The sequence below is a fragment of the Mycteria americana genome, chromosome 2 (assembly GCF_035582795.1).
Source record: "Mycteria americana isolate JAX WOST 10 ecotype Jacksonville Zoo and Gardens chromosome 2, USCA_MyAme_1.0, whole genome shotgun sequence".
NCBI lineage: Eukaryota > Metazoa > Chordata > Aves > Ciconiiformes > Ciconiidae > Mycteria > Mycteria americana.
This window is the reverse complement of record NC_134366.1, coordinates 56,230,351-56,252,616: the sequence shown is the minus strand read 5'-3', so window position 1 is coordinate 56,252,616 and position 22,266 is coordinate 56,230,351. Positions and strand designations below refer to the sequence as shown.

The window sequence follows — 22,266 nt, the reverse complement described above, 5'->3', positions numbered from 1 at the left end:
TGTGTCACTAACTTCAGCAGAGGGGTGGTGGGATCCACTTCCTGAGATACTCAACATTTGCACATAAACACAAGTTCCAGTTGTAAGCATCTGAGGAACAAGTTTTCCCTGGGAGAAGTCTTGCATCTCACCAACAAAGACAGGCAGAGGTGGCACAAGGGACCACAATTAAACAAACTCAAAGACCTAGGATAACTTTTCTTTGATAAGTGGTATTTTTTCCTCTATTCCCTAGAACATGAATAAGTTATCGAACTATGTTACCCTAAAATGGGAATTATAATAAAGCTGGGAAGCATAATCTGCTATCATAGAAACAAAACGTAGGACTTTATTAATAATTATGTAACTTATGCCATATTCCCAAGTGCCTCCCCACCCCTGTGTTCTCTCTCTTCTTACCTAAAGACACTGTGATTTAAATATGGTGATTTAGTTTGTTAATTAAAAACTCTGAATATCAAATAATGAACCTGGGTTTTAAAACTTATTAATGCTAACGACCATTTTATCATCCTTTTTCTTCTTCAATAGAATGAGTGTGGTAAATATTTCTGTACCCCAGTGAGTAAGATGATTTTACCATTTAACACTGCATGCTGAGCATGGATTCCAGGCACGTGCCTAGTGTTCATTCATTCCACCTGAGAATGTCACCACGGCAAACACTGGCTAGAGGACAGTTTCCCTAAAGCCCACCACCAAAAAAAAAAAAAAAAAAAAGAAGAAAGAATCATCAACATGCACCCATCAGCCTTTATCCAATGTTTTCTGAAGCTGTAATTTTTCTTTCTTGACAGCCAAAGGACAAAAATAAAAGGATGCTGCTACATTTATCAGCTGCAAAAGAGGACAATAACAACAAAGGCTGATCTCCAGTCAAACAAGCTTCCTCCTACAGTCTGAGACAGACAGAGAAACTAACTCCTGATATTCTTGTTGGCAAATACAAGTCTTGGCCTGGTTTTCTTTGCAGTTTGTTTGTCTCCCCCACTCTGATAAGCAGCCTGACTTCTGGACATAAATCTCTCCTGATTTCTGTACTTCACTGTGGTACAGAAATATTTACCACACTCATTCGATTGAAGAAGAAAAAGGATGATAAATTGGTCATTAGCATTAATATTAATAGGTTTTAAAACCCAGGTTCATTATTTGCTATTCAGGTTTTTTTAATTATCAATTTGAACTCTGAACAATTTCTTCACAAACTGAAGCAGAAGGAGAGACAGACATTCTTTCTTTTGAGGAAGTTTTTGCTGTTAGATTGCTTCATTTCCATGGTAAAAGTCCGTACTGCAAAACCTTCAGTCTGCATTTGTGAAAATATTTTGTTAATAAAAATGCTCGCCTACTTTTGTTGCATCTGCAGTGACCTTAGAGCAGCAAACCAGCAACTACAAACAAGTCGAGCCACCAGAACAGGATTTCTAGGCTCCATCTCTGACAGAACCAAGAGCACAATTTTATTTCACAAAGGACAGAGGCTTTTTATTTGTGGGAACTGATGGCTGCTTGCTGCAGATAATAGCACAGTTTGGAATTAAGTAAGAACTTACTTCTGCAAAGAAATGTAGTAATTACTATTCCAGGGAACAATTTGTTAAGGCTATTAATCAGGTAAATAAATGAATGGGAGCAGAGTATTTGTCTGAGAATCTAGCCTAAAACTTTGAAAGCCTTACCTCAGCAGATAGCCAGAAAATATAAGAGGCTTTGATTTAACAAAGGAGACATTACAGAAAGACACTGCCAATATGTGCAGCAGACTGAGAAATGAAAATTTTATGTTAGAAGGCAAGATTATATATAGAGAGTAGCCTATTAATGTCAATGGATTACTAAACTGTACAAATCAAATATAATGACAAATAGTATATGACTAAATAAGGCTGCCTTTGCATACTGACAAGCTCTTTTATAAGGTGGAATTGTGTTGGTGATGGTTTAATTCGTCGTTAATTTTGCAGTGGCTTGACACAAGGGGCATCGGTGGAGAAGTCTCTTGGCTCTCCTGGCCTTCCTGAGCAAAGGAGCACAAAAGAGGAGGACAAGGAAAATTGGCTTCCAAGCACACACATAGAGAGACCCCTACATAGAGAGACCCCACGAGAAGCACAGTTCCTCTTCCTTGTAAGGAGTGAGGGACATATCTGAAAGCTGATAGAAGGGATGTGAAAGAGAAGTCTCTATGTACGCTTCCCTCCACACCAGCCAGAGAGAGAGAGAGTTTATCTTCTCCCACAGCACAGCAGCAGGTGTAGTCTGCCCAGGATTACTCAACATGGGTTTTAGCTGAGACTGCAGCACTTCAAGTTTGCTGCTGCTTCCCTCCACTGAGCGGCTGGCAGAACACAAATGTCCTCAGCAGTTGCACTGCGCTTTACACACATTCCCACTCTTCTGGGTTATTGTTGCAGAAGAGTAAATGCTACAAGTCTGGAAAGCAGGTCAGGCTTGCATAGGGCTTTTCAAGTTCAGATTCTTGGCTGAACTGTCTAAACTTCCAAAGCCAGAAAAATCTGGGATGGGGTCCCTCAGAGAATGGCTTGCCTAACAGGAACAATGAAATAATTTTAAACAGAATGGCTCTTAGCCACAGATATGAATCTGAACTTTCCTAGGTTCAGGGATATTTTGTCTTGTTCTTTGAGAGAAATTTCATACTTCAAATTTTTTGTTTGTTTTCCTTTAATACATTCTCACTCTTTCTGCTTCTGGACTCAGTTTCCTCATTTTTAGGGTCCGTGTTATCTTTCTTCTGTTATTCCATTTGGCACCCTATTCTCCAGTCGAGGTTAGATCATGTTCTTCTGTCTACTTCGCTTGCTTCCTAGGTATAAAAATCCACCCACAAATCCACCTTTTCCGTTGTCCTTTTTTGCTCCCAGCCTCCTGAACAGTTTTACTTCACTTAGCCCCTCTTGTTTTCTCACCAAATACCAGGCATGTTGCCTCATCCTTTTCCTACTTTTTCACTCAGTAACTGGAGGAGAGGTAGAGAAAGTGCTGTTGCCGAGTCTGTAAAAAGATCTCTGTTTCTGAATGGGTGGAGCAGAAAAAGGTTTGCTATTTGCTTGGCTTCAGTGAAAAATATTCGTTGGCTTGAAGCACTGGGAGAGAAAGGGTGGGAGGAATAAATGGAAAAACACACAATAGCTTTTGCCCAGGTCATCGAAAGGACTGACATTACATTTTCATATCCACCAATGATACCAATGATACCAATTTCATATCACATGTTGCCATGTGTGCCTCATCTTTACAGCTCAGAAAACCATGGAGTAGTGTCATAACCAGGCACTGTAGTCATGTCTGCAGACACATCAGAGGTAACTTGGTTACTGCATGGAACCACCACCATAAATTTAATGGCTCCTCAGCTTTGAATTGTTGATCTGAGGAAAATAATGCTATTGTGCTTTATTTCCTCTCTTTAACATAGTTCCAAATGATGAGAGATCACCATGATCTTAGTCCCACAGGGAAGGGTAAGTTTTGCTTTTAAGATGCTACTTTGCGTGCACCAAAAGGGACGTACCTATTTGAGACTGAGCAACCATAGTAGACTTGCGATCACACAGTGGAGAGAAGGGAAGCCCTAGTTCTGCTTCTTTGTCACCCTGGAGAAACAAAATTGAGAATAAATTAGAAAAAGACAAGAAAAAGACAAGAAAAAGACAATGCACTTTGATATCTTAGGTCATGACTGTAAAAGCCTCTCATTTTACTTTCTTTAATTAAGTTTTGATTTTGGTTTTGGTTGTGGTTTGTTTTTTTTTTTTAAACACAAATTGTGGAGAATTTGAGTCTGGCTGGAAAAGTTGTAGTCCAAGCAGAAGCCGGTGAATTAAACATCTTGATTCCAGTGAATCTTTCCTCAGAGCTTTCCCTGCCTGCTTGGTACTTCTATGCACCAACTAAAAACCCACTTGAGCACAAGAACAATTCTCACTGCAGTTCTCCAGAGAACCCAGCAGAAGTCAGTTCTCAGACAAACCTTTCAAGAGAAAACATCAGTGTCAGAACTGATTTTTCAGGGCTTGCATTTCTTTGCAAGTCTTTTTTAGCCTTTCAGATAAGGAATTCACAGGTCATGGGTGGCCAGATGCAGATTAGCTACTTCTTCCAAAGGAAACACTGGCATTGACAACATTTTACGTAAGTGCTTAAGTACAAAAGTCCAAACACACTTTCCAGCCCTCAGAACTGAAAGTCCTTTTCTAACATCACAAGATGGTGCAGAAGATCAAGTGTTATAACCCCATTTTTTTCCAGTCTTTCAAGCTGCATATTCTCAAAAAGCCCTTTAACTTGGTTCAGTCACTCTATAACATATTGCTTTATGTTGAGAAGATATATAGGATGACATAGTTGCAATACTCCCCACTGAGCATTCCAATTTAAATAGCCTGTTAACTATACTATAGAATCAATTCCTTAAATCAGCAGCTCACTTTAACTGTGCTGAACTTCTTGCTAGTGTTCTGACTAATGTCAAATGGAAGCTAAAATAGCCAGCAAACTAATCAAAGAAAAACTTCTGTAGGCATAAGAAGAGCTGAATTCTTCTTTTTGTTAATATAACATACATGAAATAGGGGCACAAGTCCTGTTGGAGTTTTGGGTGGAACAACAAGCAATAGTATTCTTCTATTGCAGAACAATTCTGCTTTATGTTAGGAGTCTGATATACAAACATCAGGATAAAACAGAAACTAAACACAGAAATATTTCCAAGTAACGTTCCTTTACTGTGTCTGCTGCATCTCTCAGGAAAAACATCTCTCAGTGCTAGTTCTTACCTAATCATAATTCTTTTCTTACTCCTTATGCCTCTTAAAAACCCCAGTGCCTAATTCTCTTTAGGAAGGAACCCCTAACTGCCTTTCTGGCTGCTTAGAAGATAGTTGACTTCTAAGCTGTTTGGGCCGCACCCTCATGGCTAGCTAAAGTGCGTTAGTAAAACAAATTAATTCATGCAAGATGTTTGCTTTAAGAGATGCTCACCATAGCTGCTGAATGTAAAAAAAATGGTATTACTCAGAAGCATCATTCACATGTACAGCATGGTTACTTGGTATAGGAAGACCTGTGTCACATCACAAAATACTTGGAAACCAATACTGGGGACCTGTACTGATACAGGTTAAGTCAGGCTTTATTTCTCTGCAGTGCACATAATAGAAAGAACAGGAGAGGGTCTGCAGGCGAAGAGCATAAGGAAATAAATACCTAATCTGATGCTAGCCCAGTTTCTTATCACCATGGTCCCCTCTGGCTACTGGTACTTCTCAGCTTGTGAGAAGAGTGTGTGTTGTTCTTCTGCTGTCAGGTAGGGATGTATGTATTGATCTAGTACTAAACAACTTCAATGAACACAAGTCTATGCTTCATAGTAAGCTTAAGGGTTTTCCTGAAGAGGGAATTAATACTACATCTGAATTTGGAACTAGACTACAAGTTTTATATAAAGCTTTATCTAAAAGTGGAGGCATTTGTCATTCAAAACTAAAGTAAGATTTGTTGGCTGAAATGAAGTTATTCTTATGAAAACATAAAATAATAATTTTGTCTTCATTACATGTGTAAAACAGACCAAAACTCAGGCTTTTTGCGGTCTCATATCTAGCTAATCTTAATTCCTTCACCAGTCTTTAGGGGACTCAGCAGTGGTGTATTTTAACTCATCTAGTATAATTTTGAGCTAGAAAAGCATAAACATTCACAGAGTTTTCCCTAAAATGTATGTGAAAATCATCCTACTTGCACGAGCCTCCTGTGTGGCAACAAAGAGACAGTTGCAGGTATGATCGACCTGCTTCCACCTAGTAAACCCATTTTTAGTTTGAAAAACAAATTAAAGTTCATTTCAAAGCAAATTCTTTCAATGTCCTTATTGAGGAGGGATTCCCACAATGCCTTTAAAAAGAGATGCCATATAAAAAAATAGTCAGAACTTTTTAAAAATTGTCATACATTTTTCTTTTTTGCATTCAGATTTACTATAAAACATTAAGTTATTGAACTCTGGGGGGAAATTAAGCACTTAGTTTTCTGCTTAGTTTAGTAATTCATATTGGTGAAAAGTATCCTAAACACTCCTAAGCGCTCTGTTTACTTTTACTTTTTTTTAAGGCAGCTCTTTAAATGCTTTTAATTAGTCACTTGGGGAGCTTATAGCTATCACACAGAGCTTAATGATTTGTCTAGATTTGTGGGTCTGTCAGTAGGCAGTCCACTGTGAGCTATAAACTAGATCAGTTCACTTCATCTAAAGAAAAGGTAATGCATTTTTCACATCTACCCCAATAATGTAAGTACAGTTCTATAAAGTACAGCTACCTAAATCTGTTTTCTATGGTTCTACAGCTAAGCAGAATGTCACATATTCTATATTTTGCTAATTTGAAACACGTATTAGCTTCCCAAATTAGAATTTCTACTATGTAGATAACATCTATTATCTATAGGAAGTGTGTCAGACACTAACTTGCCAAGAGGCATGATAGCCGGTGCTACTGGTACCAGATGAGAAAGCTTCATATCTTTTAGGAGGTTCTTGAGAAAATCGGAGAAGGAAAAGATCTGTGTTCATATTTTCCTACTTCCTCGCCCAATCATACACACTCCCTCTGTGCTGCAGAAATGCACAGGAACTTCCCTAGCTTTACCTGTCTGAAGAACTCCTCTAGCAGAGACATGGTCCAGCGATGATGGAGATCCCAGGCCTTGGCTGGATGACTGATATCTGCTGTATGCAACAACAGTGATAAGGCTTTCGGCTTGTCAATTCTGAAAACCCAAAGGATCAAATAAATTAATTGTCTGCTCTTGCAGTGGAGAATGACAAAAATCTCACTTAAGCAGGGAAATGAGGTCATTAGAATCTTTGTCCAGGATATTAATGGAATGATTTCTGTGTTCATAAAATCAGGCAACTACGAAAGACTGCCTAATTTCTCCAACATACACCATTCCTGTTGTAACAGAGACATTAAGAAGTGCAAAAAGCCTTGCTAAGTTAATTTCCAGGGTTGTCTGTCTGTACAAGCAGGCTTGAAGAGCTGCTGTGTTCCCCATTTCAGCTGGGCTGCATTTTATGCAGCTCAAAAGAGAAGTTGGTCCCTACCATCTTACTGAAGTAAACAGTTTGGATCCGATCTCAGGGGCACTGATGAGCCTACACAGTAACTGATAAATGTTCTACTGTTAGAAAACTAGTGCGAGGTCAGAAGGTGATCCTTGCATTTGGTTCCACAGAACAAAAAAGGCTGGCCATTTCTTAAAACCATAACTTGAGAGGCTAGCCCAAGAACCCAGTAAATAATGCTTTCTTGGGATGGGTAGTCTCGGTTTTTAATTCCTGCTTTTGACTGTCTGAAATAGCTGGAAGAGTTGTAGCTTCTGAGAGGACCAAGTGGCTAGCCACACTCTGGTCTGATACAGGTATAATTCTGGGAGGCTCTGGACAGACCTGTGTCCAGGGTGAAAAAATGACCATCACTCAAAGCTTTCTGCAGTATAAAAGGAATTTTATGGGGAAGAGCTGTGGACAAAATATTACAGCTCCTAGTGGCATACTGGGAAGAAGAAAAGGCCCTCCCCATACTGCTCCATCTGTTATCTTCTAGTCCTTCCCTCAGTGGATCTCAAGTTGTTTTCATCTGTCCTCTGGTTATGGAGCAGGCCACTTGTAGAGGTGGCAGCTGATACCACCTGCAGAAGGGCAATGCGTAAGTTGTGTTCTGCAGATCTTATAACCTTGAGTCATACTCAAGCTGTAGAGGTCACTCAGCTGGATCTTGTCCTTGATGTTACCCTGATATGCAAAGGGAAATGCCCAGGGAGTCTTATCACAACATGGTGACCTTTGCAAGCTTTGGTCCACCAGCACAGAATAGAGATGTGTGTATAGGGGAGTGCCAGCCCACTCCTAAGTGAATTCATTCAAAATTCAACAGCAGAAAGAGAATCGATGTGGACATCAAAGAGAGTGAGGGCCCCTGGAGAGGTGCTTTTGAAGTCAAACACAATGGCAAAGCACCAGCTGAAATGCAGCCCCTCACTGCACAGTGTTATGAAGTGACTCACCCTTCTGGCTGCTGCAAAGCATTCTTCATGGCTTTGATTTGCTGGAAGTGACAGGACATATCGGTGGCCAACACCATCTCAATCACTAGAGCTCTGAATTCCCTTTTGGATGGCATCACGATGAGAGGAGCAAGGAAAGAGAAACACAAAAACCAGCATCAGACACACTCCCGTTTCTTTTGTTGTCTATCTGCAAATTATTGACCGTACTTCTGCCTTTATATGTCACTCTTTCCATTATCCCTCTTTCAGAGACGGGGAAGAGGATGAATGATTTTCTACACAAACGCAGGAGTGCGAGGGCTGCAAATTAAGCCAGGTGGCTAATCCTTGCTAAGAGAAATCTTAGATATTTTCTGAAGAGCGCGTTAGCATTAGTACTCCTTTTTCAATTAACCACAAACCTCTTAAATTGATTTCTTTTATAGGGCATTCTTAGAAGGAAGTAAAAAGACTGTTTAAAGCCTCGGCATGAATCAGGTGAACTTTTGAACCTGAACCTCTATCCACTTGACTAAAACTGGTCGATACCTATGTTGAAAGTTTAGTCATGTTATTAAAGGAAAAAAAGCATGTTAAAAAAAAAAATTCCTAGTATGTAAGATGCATATATGCAGTCAAGACCTTTGAGGACCTGCATTACCTCCCTGATATTATTCATTCAAACTATTCCTGTGTGAATTTTTGTTAAACAAACTTGTTTAGGATCCAGCTGAAATTCCTTTGAAGAAAATATGGATACCCTAGAGATTTTAAAATATCAGAACATTCTTATCTACCACACAATACAAATTTATTTTCTCTTTCTCTCAATTCAGCTATCCACAGGTTAACAGAGGAAGAACAGCCCAAGGTTAGCATACCAGCTCAGGATTTGGGAGATTCAGAAATGGGTGAGCTTTCATTTAAAAAAAAAAGTTACCATTCTTCTTTTCATGAATGTTTCATGAAGGACATGGTTTATTTTGAGCATGTCTCGTCTGCTTCTGGTGGCTGTGCTCAAGTTCCAGCCCCAAGTCATCACTGTGTAGAAACCCAAGACTGCTGTGCTTACCCATCCCACGGGTGGCACGTAGTGAGTCCCCCTGGCCAGGAGTTCTGCACACACGTTAAGATGGCATCAGCTGGACTCGCACTTCTCCCAGTATACCCACCCCCTCTTCCTCACACTTATGTACAATCAGTTGCATAGCCAACAGCATTAAAGATGATGATATGGTGGCTGAAAACAAACTTATTTTAAATTATTTCGGATCTTTTTTTTTTTGCCAGTCCTGGTCAGTTCCCTGCTCTGGCTCATTCCCAGCAGCATAAACATCTCTGTCAATACAAGCAAGAGAGGCAGGAGAAGAGAACCTGAACGCATAGAAACAAACTTTTACGTTTGTAAATGGGTGTGAAAAGGGTGTGATTATGGTGTGGGAACAGTTAGTGCTTGGGATTATTCCTGGGAAACAGCAGACACTTCACTACATCCTCTGGAGTGCAACTCCATCGTAATGGTCTGCATGGGATACTTTGTGTGTAGCTTATTACACTAGCAATACAAAAGCAAAGGGCTCAGCTCAGGTGAATGAGTCACTGGCTTCAGTGCCAGCATGTACACACACTCGCAAGCACAGAAATTCTAGTTTCCCTTTTATAAATGTAAATCTGGAATATGCACATTCTCTGACCTCTGCACTTATTTCAGAACATCATTTCCTCTGAAACAGAGAGGAAAAATACTTCAGAGACATTAAAAAATACAGTATTTTACTACTGAAGAGTTCTTATTTGTCACTTCAAACATCAGGCATCACAATAGCAGGTGACTTTGAAAGGGGCGTGGACATAGATAATTTACTGGACATAGGTAATACATGAGAGAAACTTTCAAAAGGCATATGCCAGAGGATGATAGGCTTGTGCATTTGTTGCCACGTTGAGATAAGGCTGAAAAACATTACGGAGAGAAGTGAAGATAGATATTTTTTCCATTTCTTGGTCTTGCTTCTCAGTCAGATTGGAGCCCGGCATACACACAGCTGTTACTTTTTGCTCTGACCAGCTTTAGCACTTTGTTTCTGCAATTGTCTTCAAAGTCTACACAACACATTATGGCGCTGCAGTCTGCATGCTGCATAGCAGCCCTGGCTAACTAGTCCCCAGAAACTGTTTGCAAGAGGTGTTTCCACTGAGGTATCACTGGACTATATTTAATGATGCTAATAATGCACAAAAGCCTGTTAACGTTTGACATCACACATGTTCAGAGTAATCTGTCTTTCATGTGGGCTAATGCCTTCGTATCAGAGAAGCGCAGGATACAAAAGCAGAGGAAAAGCAAGGCAACTGAAATAGTTTCCTCTTCTTTACCTTTAAGAAGAGATATTCTACAATCTCAAAAAAGAAATGCGGTAAGAGGAGAGGCTGCACTACTTTCATATGCCTACACATTGCTGTGAAACTGTGCAAAAGTATAGCACCCAACACATAGGCTTTAGAAATACTATTATTTTTGACCTGTGGTGAAGAGGCAGGCAAATTCAGCTCTCCCTTCCAGTGTTACTAGGGGGATTAGAAAGTCAGAGATCCCCCTGGTATTTCTGCAATATCTTCTTCTCCTGTCCTCCCAGTCATTCAAACCCAGTTTTGTATTCAGGAAGACGTTCATGAAGAACCAAAGCTAGTTTGCTCCAGTAGTAATTGTCCTGAGGGACTGATTAAATAACTCGACTCAAGAAAAATTAAATTATCCAAGTCTTTAAAAAATAGTACCCCAGCAAAAGAAGAAATAATGCCATCTAATGAAAAAGGAAGAAGGATTATACCTCTATAATCTATCAACTCTGGCAAGCTGATAGAGGCAGACACGCCCTTGCCTTCATCTCCTCCAGATGAAGGAGGAGATGAAACCTTAACCCTTGCACCGGGCTAAGCATCCACAAGCATGGTCCCATCAGAACATCTCCCAGTAAAGGTAACTTGCCTGTCAACTCAGGCCAAGGAAATGTCCTAGAGACAATCTGCCCGCTGACCATTAAGAGCTAAACCTATCTCCCATTTTATTCCTGGGCATGCGGCATCATGGCAACAAGTATACAAGATAAGGTGTCCTGAGATCTCCATCATCCAGAATGGTTTTCATTACATGAAAAAGACAGTGCTCGTCAGCACCTCCTCCCCACCTGCGCCATCTCTCTCTGCCACCTAAATCCTAGTCAAAATCTAGCCCAACAAAAAGACAAACAATCCTCTAAAGATGTGGTCTGCACAGGGGCCTGGACAAAAAAGCACGAGCCAAAGGCAGAAAGGAAACTAGTAAAGAGCAGACAGATGACACCTTCCCCCATGACACCAGTGGATAGTTTAAAAGTCCCTACTGCCTTCTCTAGCTATACAAGCCATGAAAGCAGAGGAATGGAATGATGGGAAAAAGGAGCACCCTGGCATCTGCTGTCACCGTGGCAGCACAGGCACCACAAGCCATCATCAGAAACACCTTCACAGCCAGCTTAGCTCTCCTTCTTTCAACAAGTCAGCAAGATTTCTCTTTGCAGACTCTTTGGCATTGAGTCACTCTGGAGGAAAGAAAAACACCTCCCTCGACTCCTTCACTGATGTGCTCTCAACAGCTTTTACACTCCTTGAGGTACATGGGAATCAACTGATGGGGGAGAAGTACCTACACACCCTTCACCCTAAGCACTCCCCTCAAGAGCCCCTAGCCAAGATCAAATCCATCCTGCGTGCTAGAGTCCCAACTGATCTGCTGCTCTTCTTTGTGCAATGCCAGGGTGGGGTTGGGCTTCATCTTCAACCCCCCATTCGGTACCCGAGGCAAGAACTAGCAAGGACAGCAATCCCCCATGAGCCTTCGCGTCCTCACACTGAAAACCTCACCTACAGGCCCCAAGGACCTCGGTGGCCCTACAATGGACTCCTCCCGTCACCCCTGCGCAGCAGCCCGCAGGACGCCAGGCCCTCTCCTCCCCTCTGCCCCTCTCTGCTACTGTCGCATGCGGGGACGATGTCACTTGAAGGGAGCCAAGTGGGTGGAGGGTCGTGGAGACTCCCCGACCCTCCTGGGACACTGTGGCCACCGTCCCGTTGAGAGGACCCCAAGCTTGACACAAGGAGGGGGCTGGAGCCCAGGGCACACAAGGGGAGCTGGAGGGCAGTCCCGGTGCCCCAGGGGCAGCCTTTCTCTCTGGCAAGCAACATGGCCCCACGGCATGGGCCCTTCAGGGCCTCAGGGGCCACCCTCCGAGCCACAGCAACTTCTGTTAGTGATCACAGAATCACAGAATCACAGAATCATATAGGTTGGAAAAGACCTTTAAGATCATCGAGTCCAACCATAAACCTAACACTGCCAAAAACCACCACTACACCATGTCTCTAAGTACCTCATCCAAACGTCCTTTAAATACCTCCAGGGATGGCGACTCAACCACTTCCCTGGGCAGTCTGTTCCAATGCTTGATAACCCTCTCGGTGAAGAAAAATTTCCTAATATCCAGTCTAAACCTCCCCTGGCGCAACTTGAGGCCATTTCCTCTTGTCCTATCACTTGTTACCTGGGAGAAGAGACCGACCCCCACCTCTCTACAACCTCCTTTCAGGTAGTTGTAGAGAGCGATGAGGTCTCCCCTCAGCCTCCTTTTCTCCAGGCTAAACAGTCCCAGCTCCCTCAGCCGCTCCTCATAAGACTTCTGCTCCAGACCCTTCACCAGCTTCGTTGCCCTTCTCTGTACGCGCTCCAGTACCTCAATATCCCTCTTGTAGTGGGGGGCCCAAAACTGAACACAGTATTCGAGGTGCGGCCTCACCAGTGCCGAGTACAGGGGCACAATCACTTCCCTAGTCCTGCTGGCCACGCTATTTTTGATACAGGCCAGGATGCCATTGGCCTTCTTGGCCGCCTGGGCACACTGCTGGCTCATATTCAGGCGGCTGTCAACCAACACCCCCAGGTCCTTCTCTGCCAGGCAGCTTTCCAGCCACTCTTCCCCAAGCCTGTAGCGTTGCATGGGGTTGCTGTGGCCCAAGTGCAGGACCTTGCACTTGGCCTTGTTAAACCTCATACAATTCACCCCAGCCCATCGATCCAGCCTGTCCAGGTCCCTCTGCAGAGCCTGCCTACCCTCCAGCAGATCAACACTCCCACACAACTTGGTGTCGTCTGCAAACTTACTGAGAGTGCACTCGATCCCTTCGTCCAGATCATTGATAAAGATGTTAAACAGAACTGGCCCCAACACCGAGCCCTGGGGAACACCGCTTGTGACCGGCCGCCAACCGGAGTAAACTCCATTCACCACCACTCTCTGGGCCCGGCCGTCCAGCCAGTTCTTTACCCAGCGAAGAGTACACCCGTCCAAGCCATGAGCAGCCAGTTTCTCCAGGAGAATGCCGTGGGAAACCGTGTCAAAGGCTTTACTGAAGTCTAGATAGACAACATCCACAGACTTCCCCTCATCCACTAGGCGGGTCACCTTATCATAGAAGGAGATCAGGTTGGTCAAGCAGGACCTGCCTTTCCTGAACCCATGCTGGCTGGGCCTGATCCCCTGGTTATTCTCTACATGCCGTGTGATAGCACTCAGGATGATCTGCTCCATCAGCTTCCCCGGCACCGAGGTCAGGCTGACAGGCCTGTAGTTCCCCGGGTCCTCCTTCCGGCCCTTCTTGAAGATGGGTGTCACATTCGCTAATCTCCAGTCAGCAGGGACTTCCCCAGTTAGCCAGGACTGCTGGTAAATGATGGAAAGGGGCTTGGTGAGCACATCTGCCAGCTCCTTCAACACTCTCGGGTGGATCTCATCAGGCCCCATAGACTTGTGAGTGTCTAAGTGGTGCAGCAGGTCACTCACCATTTCCCCCTGGATAATGGGGGCTCCAGTCTGGTCCCCATCCCTATCTTCCAACTCCAGGGGCTGGGTACCCATAGAACATTCGGCCCTGCTAATAAAGACTGAGGCAAAGAAGGCATTAAGTACCTCAGCCTTTTCCTCATCCTTGGTCACTGTGTTTCCTCCCACATCTACTAGGGGCTGGAGATTCTCCTTAGCTCTCCTTTTGCTGCTAATGTATTTGAAGAAGTGTTTTTTGTTGTCTTTTATAGCAGCAGCCAGACTGAGCTCTAGCTCAGCTTTGGCCCTTCTAGTTTTCTCCCTGCACAGCCTCGCTACACCCCTGTAGTCCTCCTGAGTTGCCCGCCCCTTCTTCCAGAGGTCATAGACTCTCCTCTTTCTCCTCAGTTCGAGCCAGAGCTCTCTAGTCAGCCAGGCCGGTCTTCTTCCCCGCCGGCTCGTCTTTCGGCACCTGGGGACAGCCCGCTCTTGTGCCTTTAGGACTTCCTCCTTAAAGAATGTCCAGCCTTGATGTCACCAGCCTTCCGTTAGACCAGCAGGCACCCCTGCACCTGGCCCACAGCTCACTGAGCACCTACAGATTCTGACATCAAGCGTGCTTGGTAGAGGAGGACCCGGCGAAGTGAGGCGCGTGCCCACATTGAGTGGGACGAGCAAGAAGAGGTTCTTGCAACCACTGAGGATGCCTCCACAGCCCAAAAAACGCCATTGGGCTGACCAGAGGAGCAGCACCTATGGCAGGCAACTCGAGCCCATGGAGCTCAACCCGCCACAGAATGACAATGAGCTCATGCAGGTGGATCCACCTGCAGAGGAGGAAGAGCCCTTGGAGGTGGATCACACTTTTGAGGCTGCATGCGGACTCCTGTCTCCCATTCTGGTCTCCCCAGGGCAGGAACGACACTGACATACGCGGTGCGGGCCCAGCCCAGCACCTTCGAGATGGTGAGGGGCCGGGGCACAGGGCACACAAGGGCAGGCGGAGGGAGCTGCTGCTGTGCGGCTGAGAGAAGAGAGGGCTCACACCTGGGTCTGACTGGTGCTCTTCCAGAACACTGACACTGTTGTCCTGACCCAATACCACGTACAAAATCATCCTGTTCATCTCCCACACGCACTTCACTGCTGCTAGTTTTGGTATCCAGAACAGCAAAGGCCTTGTACAAAAAAAAGAGAGAGCGAGCTTGATTTTCCCCAGCTTGCAGCCCTGCTCTCTTTGGTAGGATACAAGCTGCGGGCTCAACTCTCCTACCTGCTTCCTGAGTCTTAGTGATCAAAGAAGAACTATGAGAGCATTCCAATGCGAGTGTTCTTTGCTAACGTGCACGGGAAGTGGCATCGCGCCTCCACTTCATGAGACGGGTGAGAAAAAAGCTTCACCTTAATGGTAGGAATCAAACACGGAAGTGGAGCTTTGCCGTGAAAACTGCTTCTGCAGAAAAAAAATACCTCTGTGAGCTCCTGAGCTCCTCTGGCTTTAAGCTCTTTAACCCCACAGCCAGGAGGCAGCGGGCCATGCTGCCAACTCTCTTTTTACACCTTGCCTTCTAATCAACAGCACTATTTGGGTTGCTCCCACGTGCAGCCTTGGAGCGGACTCGCAGGTACCCAGCACAGCTTACTGGAGGCCCAGGCCTTGCAGCAAACCAGGGAACACACTCAACTGACAGTCTTGGTGCACCTCAAGGACTTCCTGTCAAGTTTGCTCTGTACAGAAGGAAAAACATTGGGGCTGTTTGGTTTGGCTTGGCTTGGTTTATGGGGGTTTATTTGGGAGTTTGCTTTCTTTTTATCTGCTACGTCGTCTCTCTCCCTCTTAGGTCAAAAAGATCCAAATTATTGCATCGCTTACTCATGTACTTTCATGTCCTTCCAGTTCTCTCTGTTTTAACACTTGCCTAGCTTTATTGTGCTCAGAGACAGAATATGAAACCCCATTCAGCACCGTGGCAACATGGACTAGAAGCAAATAGCACTCATTCATGCACAGATGAGTTGCAGCTAAATTGCTAACAGACCGAGAAGCAGCAAGGTGGAAAAAGGCTATCCCGAACATACACAGGCAGGAGGGCTGCTGCACTTGGGCACCTGTTTCCATCCAGTCACTTTTCCGAGCAGAATAGCCCCAAGCGAAAAATGCCCTTCTGCAACGGTTTGAGGAGAAAAAGGGGATCCATTTGCTCACCACTGCAATGCAATTCGCATTACTCAACATTGTATTATTCTTACTGACTACAGCCTTCAGTGCATTTCCATTAACTAATGGCCCTAAAAGCACCAGTGACCAATTTAGCAGCTCACGGAAGGTTTTGAGGAGGCATCTGTATTAGCTGCAAATCTGACCTAATTCCTAGTGCCTTCAGGCACAACCAGGAGCAACTGACACAACTTCAATCAGAATCGGGCAGTCTGGATCAGCTCTTGAGACAGACAGGCCCTGACTCCTTCCAAATATGTCTTTAGTAAACACTGCAATGCACAGGTGCAGTCTACATTGAACACAGGAGACTTGGGACATGCTTACAGGAGGGAGGCACTGGGGCGTGTTACTCCTCAGGGGAGAGCATCCAGGTCTGGCCTCAGAATTGCAAGCACCATTACTGTGGCAATTAAGGGACTGCAGAAAGGCAGACCATAGGCACAAAAGGCTGTTCCTGAGCATAGGCAGCTCTACGGTTGTTGAAACTGGCCCGAAAGACATGGCAGGAGCTGCACTACGCCTTGTTAGCTTGCACCTCTCTGTCCTATGCTCCATCGCACAGTCATGCTGGCGGCAGCATTTCTTCAGGTTTCTCACTGAGCTGTGCAGAAAAAGGCGTCATCACCATACAGTGGGAGACACAAGTATTGCCACAAATGATGTTGACTGCCAGCTTTTAGGGTGATTTTGTGCAGCCCATCTAAGGTACTCATGGCATCAGAAACAACGCTGGAATTTGGTTGGGCCGAGTCACATGCAACCATGGGTTTCCCTCATCCTTTTCTTCAACAGTTCCCAGTTACAGGAGCTGCAGGAAGCGCCTCAAACAACTTTCTGAGCTGCCAGCTGAACCCTAACTGTAATGGCTGATCACCACTCCGGAATCTCTCTTCCTTCAATTTCCCTAGTCCATCTTCAAATGTATTTCTGTTGTTTGTCTTGGCAACCACTGTGGGAACATACTGTGTGCTAAGTATTTTTGTTTAAGCCTTTTATCCATTCCTGTCACTACTGTCAGACCTCAGCTGCCTGTAGGTTTCTACGTAAGCCAGTTCAGCTGGTTTTGCCGTGGAGACTGGATGGAGATCAGCATCTCCAGAGCAAGGCTCTTGTCATCCTCATATAAGTGGAATGAATTGTCCTTTGGAGGGACTGCCTTTCTGCCTTAAGTAAGAAGAAAGCTTAGACAATTTGCTGCTTCACCTTAGGTGAAATGAATTCCAGCAAAAGTCAGTTGGCAGAATCACCCAGGAGATCTGTGACAGAGTGAAAAACTGAGCTTGGATTTCTCATTCATCCTGTTTTAGATCACTGTTTGTGGCAACAAAAATAAAGTCACATGAAAGTGGTCGCTACTTAGAATACTATGGCTCTGCTACGGCTTGGGAATGGGTTTTCTTGCAGGTCCCCTCAGCTGAGAATCCCTTGTGGACTCAAAGTCTTTTTTATAGACCTGCCTATGCTGCTTGGCTGACTAATTAAGGACTTTAAGATTTCTCATTACACTTCCAGATGTTTTCTCTCATGGCAGAATATATACTTCCCTAAGGCCAGAGGCCAGGAGCCAGGGAGACATCACATTCTTACACCTATAAGCTACCACTGAGAAAAAGTTAGAAGTTACCAAATTTGAAAATAAATTCTAAGATAACTTACCTTTTAATAACCCCTGCAGAATTAGGGAAAGGAAGAATTAGGTGGAGAGGACATGTTGTCAGGGAACAGGGTCAGGAAAAGCAATTGGAGAAGAGGAACCCCTGAAGTAAATTTCCTGGTTTGTTACTGTCATATGACGAATAATAACTCATCCTGTGGCCAATGTCACAGCTTTGATTTTTTGTTTTCTAACCAATGTCCTGCAGATGATTCAGATGTAAACATAGTATCTGGCACAGTCCCATGAGCAAGCACAGTTTTACGGCATCTTTACTACTGATTGCCGAGATAGACTCTGGCTGACTTTACATCTAAATACTTCCAAGCCTTGCATTGATCCATCTGGCAAATATCTTCATTTCTTCTTTAGAATAATTACTTCATGGTTCTACCTTTCTTGCCTCAGAGAACATTACATCATTTTGCTGGATACTTTGTTGGATGTGTCTTTGTTCCGTATCAGTGTCCACCTTAGAGCTGTATCCTAGTCAAGGACTCACATCCCCTTGCACTCATAGGAAAGGGACAGGAGAAAGGCCATTTGAGAGCACTTAATTCCTATGCTAGGAACCAACAGTAAGATCTCCTAAGGTGAGATATTTTGCTCATTTTGTCCAGTTGAAGTCTCAGTACTTTATTCTCATGGAAATGAATAGGAAAAAACGCTACTTTCAAGGCAACATTTTCAATGGCTGATTCTCAGTAAAGGTATCATACTCAGAACGTGCATGTGCCCATCCTGAATGCATTGAAAGAAACTTTTATAAGAAAAAGGTGTGATTATGCAACCATGCACACGCTATTATGTACAAAAGAAGGCTCGGACCAAAGTAATCTTCCGTGAAAAAACATTCAAGGTTTCTCATCGTAATCTCGAAAGGAATAACACGGATTGACAAGGAGGGCTCAGAATTATTTGAGGGATGAAACCCCAAGCAGCTTTACTGACAAAGTCAGTATTGCATTAAAAGTTACTTCTCAAAGCTGTACTCCAATACAGAGTTAAGGAGCTAGACATTTTCCAGATGCCTTTTTAATCCTATACTTGACAGTAAAGGGCTTGAGCTAAACATACTCTGTTTCACTAAAGTGCATGGAAATTATTAACAATGCAATACAGTGCCAGAAAAGACATCTATAACAGTATCTTGGAAAGCACCTGTTCACTTTGCAGTTTATTTTCTTAATTCACCGTGATCTGTTTTTGTTATAGTTTCTTCATTTACTTGTTGATGACTTGCACAACTGGGATTCATGAAATGAGGAAACTCAACTGATTTTCAAATAGTTAATAAGCAACAGAGGTTTTTTTAAATGGAGAAAAAATGTAGTTTAAGTACTAGTAAGCATTCAGCTCTTTTCTCCTTGACTGTAGCCCAAAAGATCTCTTCCAGTCTCATCTGCTTTCCTTACAAAACCTGTGCCCATTTATTTTCCAACAGTAAAACAGTAGCTCTAATTTCCTACTTGAAATTTCTTTCTTGAAAATACATTCCCTAACTAGATCACTGAATACCACAAAAGTGATCAAATCCACATAGACACCTAGGATTGCAAAATCCACTGACCATCAGATTTTCTCTTACTAGTAATGTGAAAAAGGAGTGAGAGATCAGCTCAGAAAGGTAGTTCAGAATTTGCTTTCCAAAAACCATCACTCGGGCCTTTTGCTGAGAGATTTATCAGGTATGTCTACAACATAAAGTTAAATTTGGACACACTTTAATAGTTTCCCAAAGCATCCTTCAATACTGAGGATCCTATTTTTGAGTGCCAGTCTGGGAAACTCTAGGCTTCTTGGTTTTTTTCTCAACACCTCAGATCCTGCTGAAGTCAGCTGATGTTTCTAGTGTTTCCCAAATGTTTGCCTATGGGATTTCATACTGGCAGTCAAAAGCAAAAGCACACAAAAATCACAATATTTTTGTATTAGAGCACATCCAGATAATGGCCTTTATTCTGCAGCTGCTGCTTGATCAGCAGCTACAAAATAATAAAACCCTACTTGAGAGAGAACAAGTAAGCAATCCAAACCACTTGATATTTTTGCTCAGGCAGTTACATTATTTCTTAAAAAGATGGGTTAATCGTTGAAACTTTGCATCTAAGCATACTGCCTCAACAGAACACACATGTTGACACTACAGAATCAATGAGAAATAGCTGAAGCTAGCTTTGATTCAAGCAAAAACAGTTTAAGGCTCCAAAGCAGACCACTTTCCTAAAGACAGTATCTTTGCAATGAAGCATACTCAACTAGCTGCTCTGCTATTCCTTGTAGGCAGTGGCTCTAAGGCTGCTGTTTCTAGTCAGTTACTTCCTTGCATTTCCTCCATCAACACAAAAGGAAGCAGTAATTTGCTGCCAGTATTTGACAAGGCATTACCAGCTGTAGCTAAAAAAATAAATTAGATTTTTAACACCTCTATGTAGATTTTTTTTTTTAAGTTCCTGCTTGCTGCCCACCATGAGACTATTTTCTATATTGGGGGATAGAATTTCTCAGGCCACTCCTCCACAACACTCACATTGATTGAAATCAGCCATGTAAGCTCCTGAGTTTTATTCCTGGTGTTCAGCTACAGGATCGCATCACTGTCCACAAGTTGAAATAAATAGGAAATTCAGGCTAAACAGATTAGCAAGCAGAGCCTTCACTGACCAGCTTGCTAGAAGACAGGCCCCAGAGAAGGGCTCATTTCCCCACGTTTATATTAAAATAAGATGAACTGACTGCTCAGCACTATATCACATTTCAGTGTATGCAGGAGGCACTGTGCATCACATAAGATCCCACATAAGTTGCTTCCCCTCTCATGAGAAAGACCATGGAGCAGGATTCTTCCTGTCTAGCACACTGGGCTATTTTTAAAGTACCACCCCTTGGACTTCAAAAAACCCCATAAAAAGAGAAAGCCCTCATCAGTTTGAACTGTCTGCTATTAGAAAGCAAACCACGGTTTGATTTTGGCACATAAATCATCTGTTGCATAAGGCTTATTTCAAATTACAGCTTCTTACATCACCTTGGCATATACGGGACACTGATTTATGCTCTTGGACTGGATTCTTTTTTGCATTAAGTCCCATTTATAATTTCCAGGCAGGGAGTGTCAAAGTAGATAAAGGTTCTGTTTACGCTTTAGGATGAACAAACAGCAGGCTACCTCTACACTCAATTACAAATGGATGTGTACAAAGGATGTCTCTGTGAGACTTAGAAATTAGACGGGAGTCAATTTGTATATTATAATCCATTGTCATTAAGTCTAGTCTCACTACCAGAGGTGAAAACCAAAAGCAGAAATGAGCAAGACAAACACCTTTTAAAGCTCTTTTTCTTGTAGCAATAGAAATACTAATATGCAATATACAATAATGCATACTGCCATTCAAACAAGGTAATAACAGTCTATGGTGATGCTGCAATGTTCTCAGGCAGCCACCATGTTCATTTTTACCTCCAGTCGTCCTTTGAGAGATTAGATAAAATATTCATCTCTTCATCATCTTGCAAAAGACGATATGCCGCACTAACGTGGTGATTTTCAAGCACAGACCGGTCATTATATAGAATGGCTGAGTCTGACCTAGCATTTAAAAGAAAACATAGGAAAGGTTATGTTTCTTCCCTGTCTAAAGAGTCTCCCATTCAGAAGTTTTCCTTTGATCAGCTACAGAGATTAGTTCTATAGCACAGATACAACCATTTTAAGAGCACTTGTAATACTTTGTTCATTGCTGTTATTCAGTAAAAGAAAACTAAAGATCAAAATTCACCGCAAAATCTATTTCATCAACAGAGACTCACCTAGTCTTTTTGTTACATGCTTAAAAAAAAAATGCTAAGAGCTGTGAGAAATACATAAATTTAGAGTTGAATCACGAGATTTTTTTCAAGCTCTTGTGTATGTTGCTCTGATATTAAAGCCTGACTGTACCCAAGTAAGCAATTGCAAGATATATCCCAATATTGTTTCCAGAACAGCAAACTGGCTGTAAGCAAGATATAACTGAACTGCTTTCTGTCATCTGTGCACTAGACTATGCTGTCCGGAAGGGCAATTGCCAGTGGGATAGAGTAAGACCAAAGGTACTTCATGCCTTATTTTAAGCTCCAGGGCGTAGATCTGAGATTGACGAATGGCTAAAGTGGTCTGAAGACAAAGTTCTCACTGGAAGTTAATGGCAACAGAAGGTGAGTATGATTTGTTACAGTCCCCACTCACTTCTGCTTCCCAGAGAGCAGTGTATATTTTTCTCCCCTCATGCTTTACACCCTCTGATGTTCAGTGTCACAGAAATGAAATTACAACTGTCCTTCCTTGAATTCTTCTGTATGTATTTGAGAAAAACAGCAGATCCCTAATTCTTGCATGCATGAAGCTGTAAGAAGTGGAGTGTGGCTTGGCCCAGAACAGAGACAGAAACTTCTTTCTACGTTCGCAAGCTTTCCTG

General features: G+C 43.2%; 1 protein-coding gene across 4 annotated transcripts in view; it reads right to left on the bottom strand.

Moving 5' to 3' along the window:
• LOC142405690 (dual specificity calcium/calmodulin-dependent 3',5'-cyclic nucleotide phosphodiesterase 1C-like) overlaps window positions 1-22,266 on the bottom strand; it is a 217,155-nt gene that overhangs the window by 46,899 nt on the left and 147,990 nt on the right. For all 4 annotated transcript variants that reach the window (XM_075493529.1, XM_075493525.1, XM_075493526.1 and 1 more), the window contains 4 exons: window positions 21,270-21,398; window positions 8,095-8,196; window positions 6,675-6,795; window positions 3,542-3,623 (listed from right to left, as the gene is read on the bottom strand). In XM_075493529.1, coding sequence (XP_075349644.1) covers window positions 3,542-3,623; window positions 6,675-6,795; window positions 8,095-8,196; window positions 21,270-21,398 — 434 coding nt within the window. The remainder of the gene's footprint in view (window positions 1-3,541; window positions 3,624-6,674; window positions 6,796-8,094; window positions 8,197-21,269; window positions 21,399-22,266) is intronic.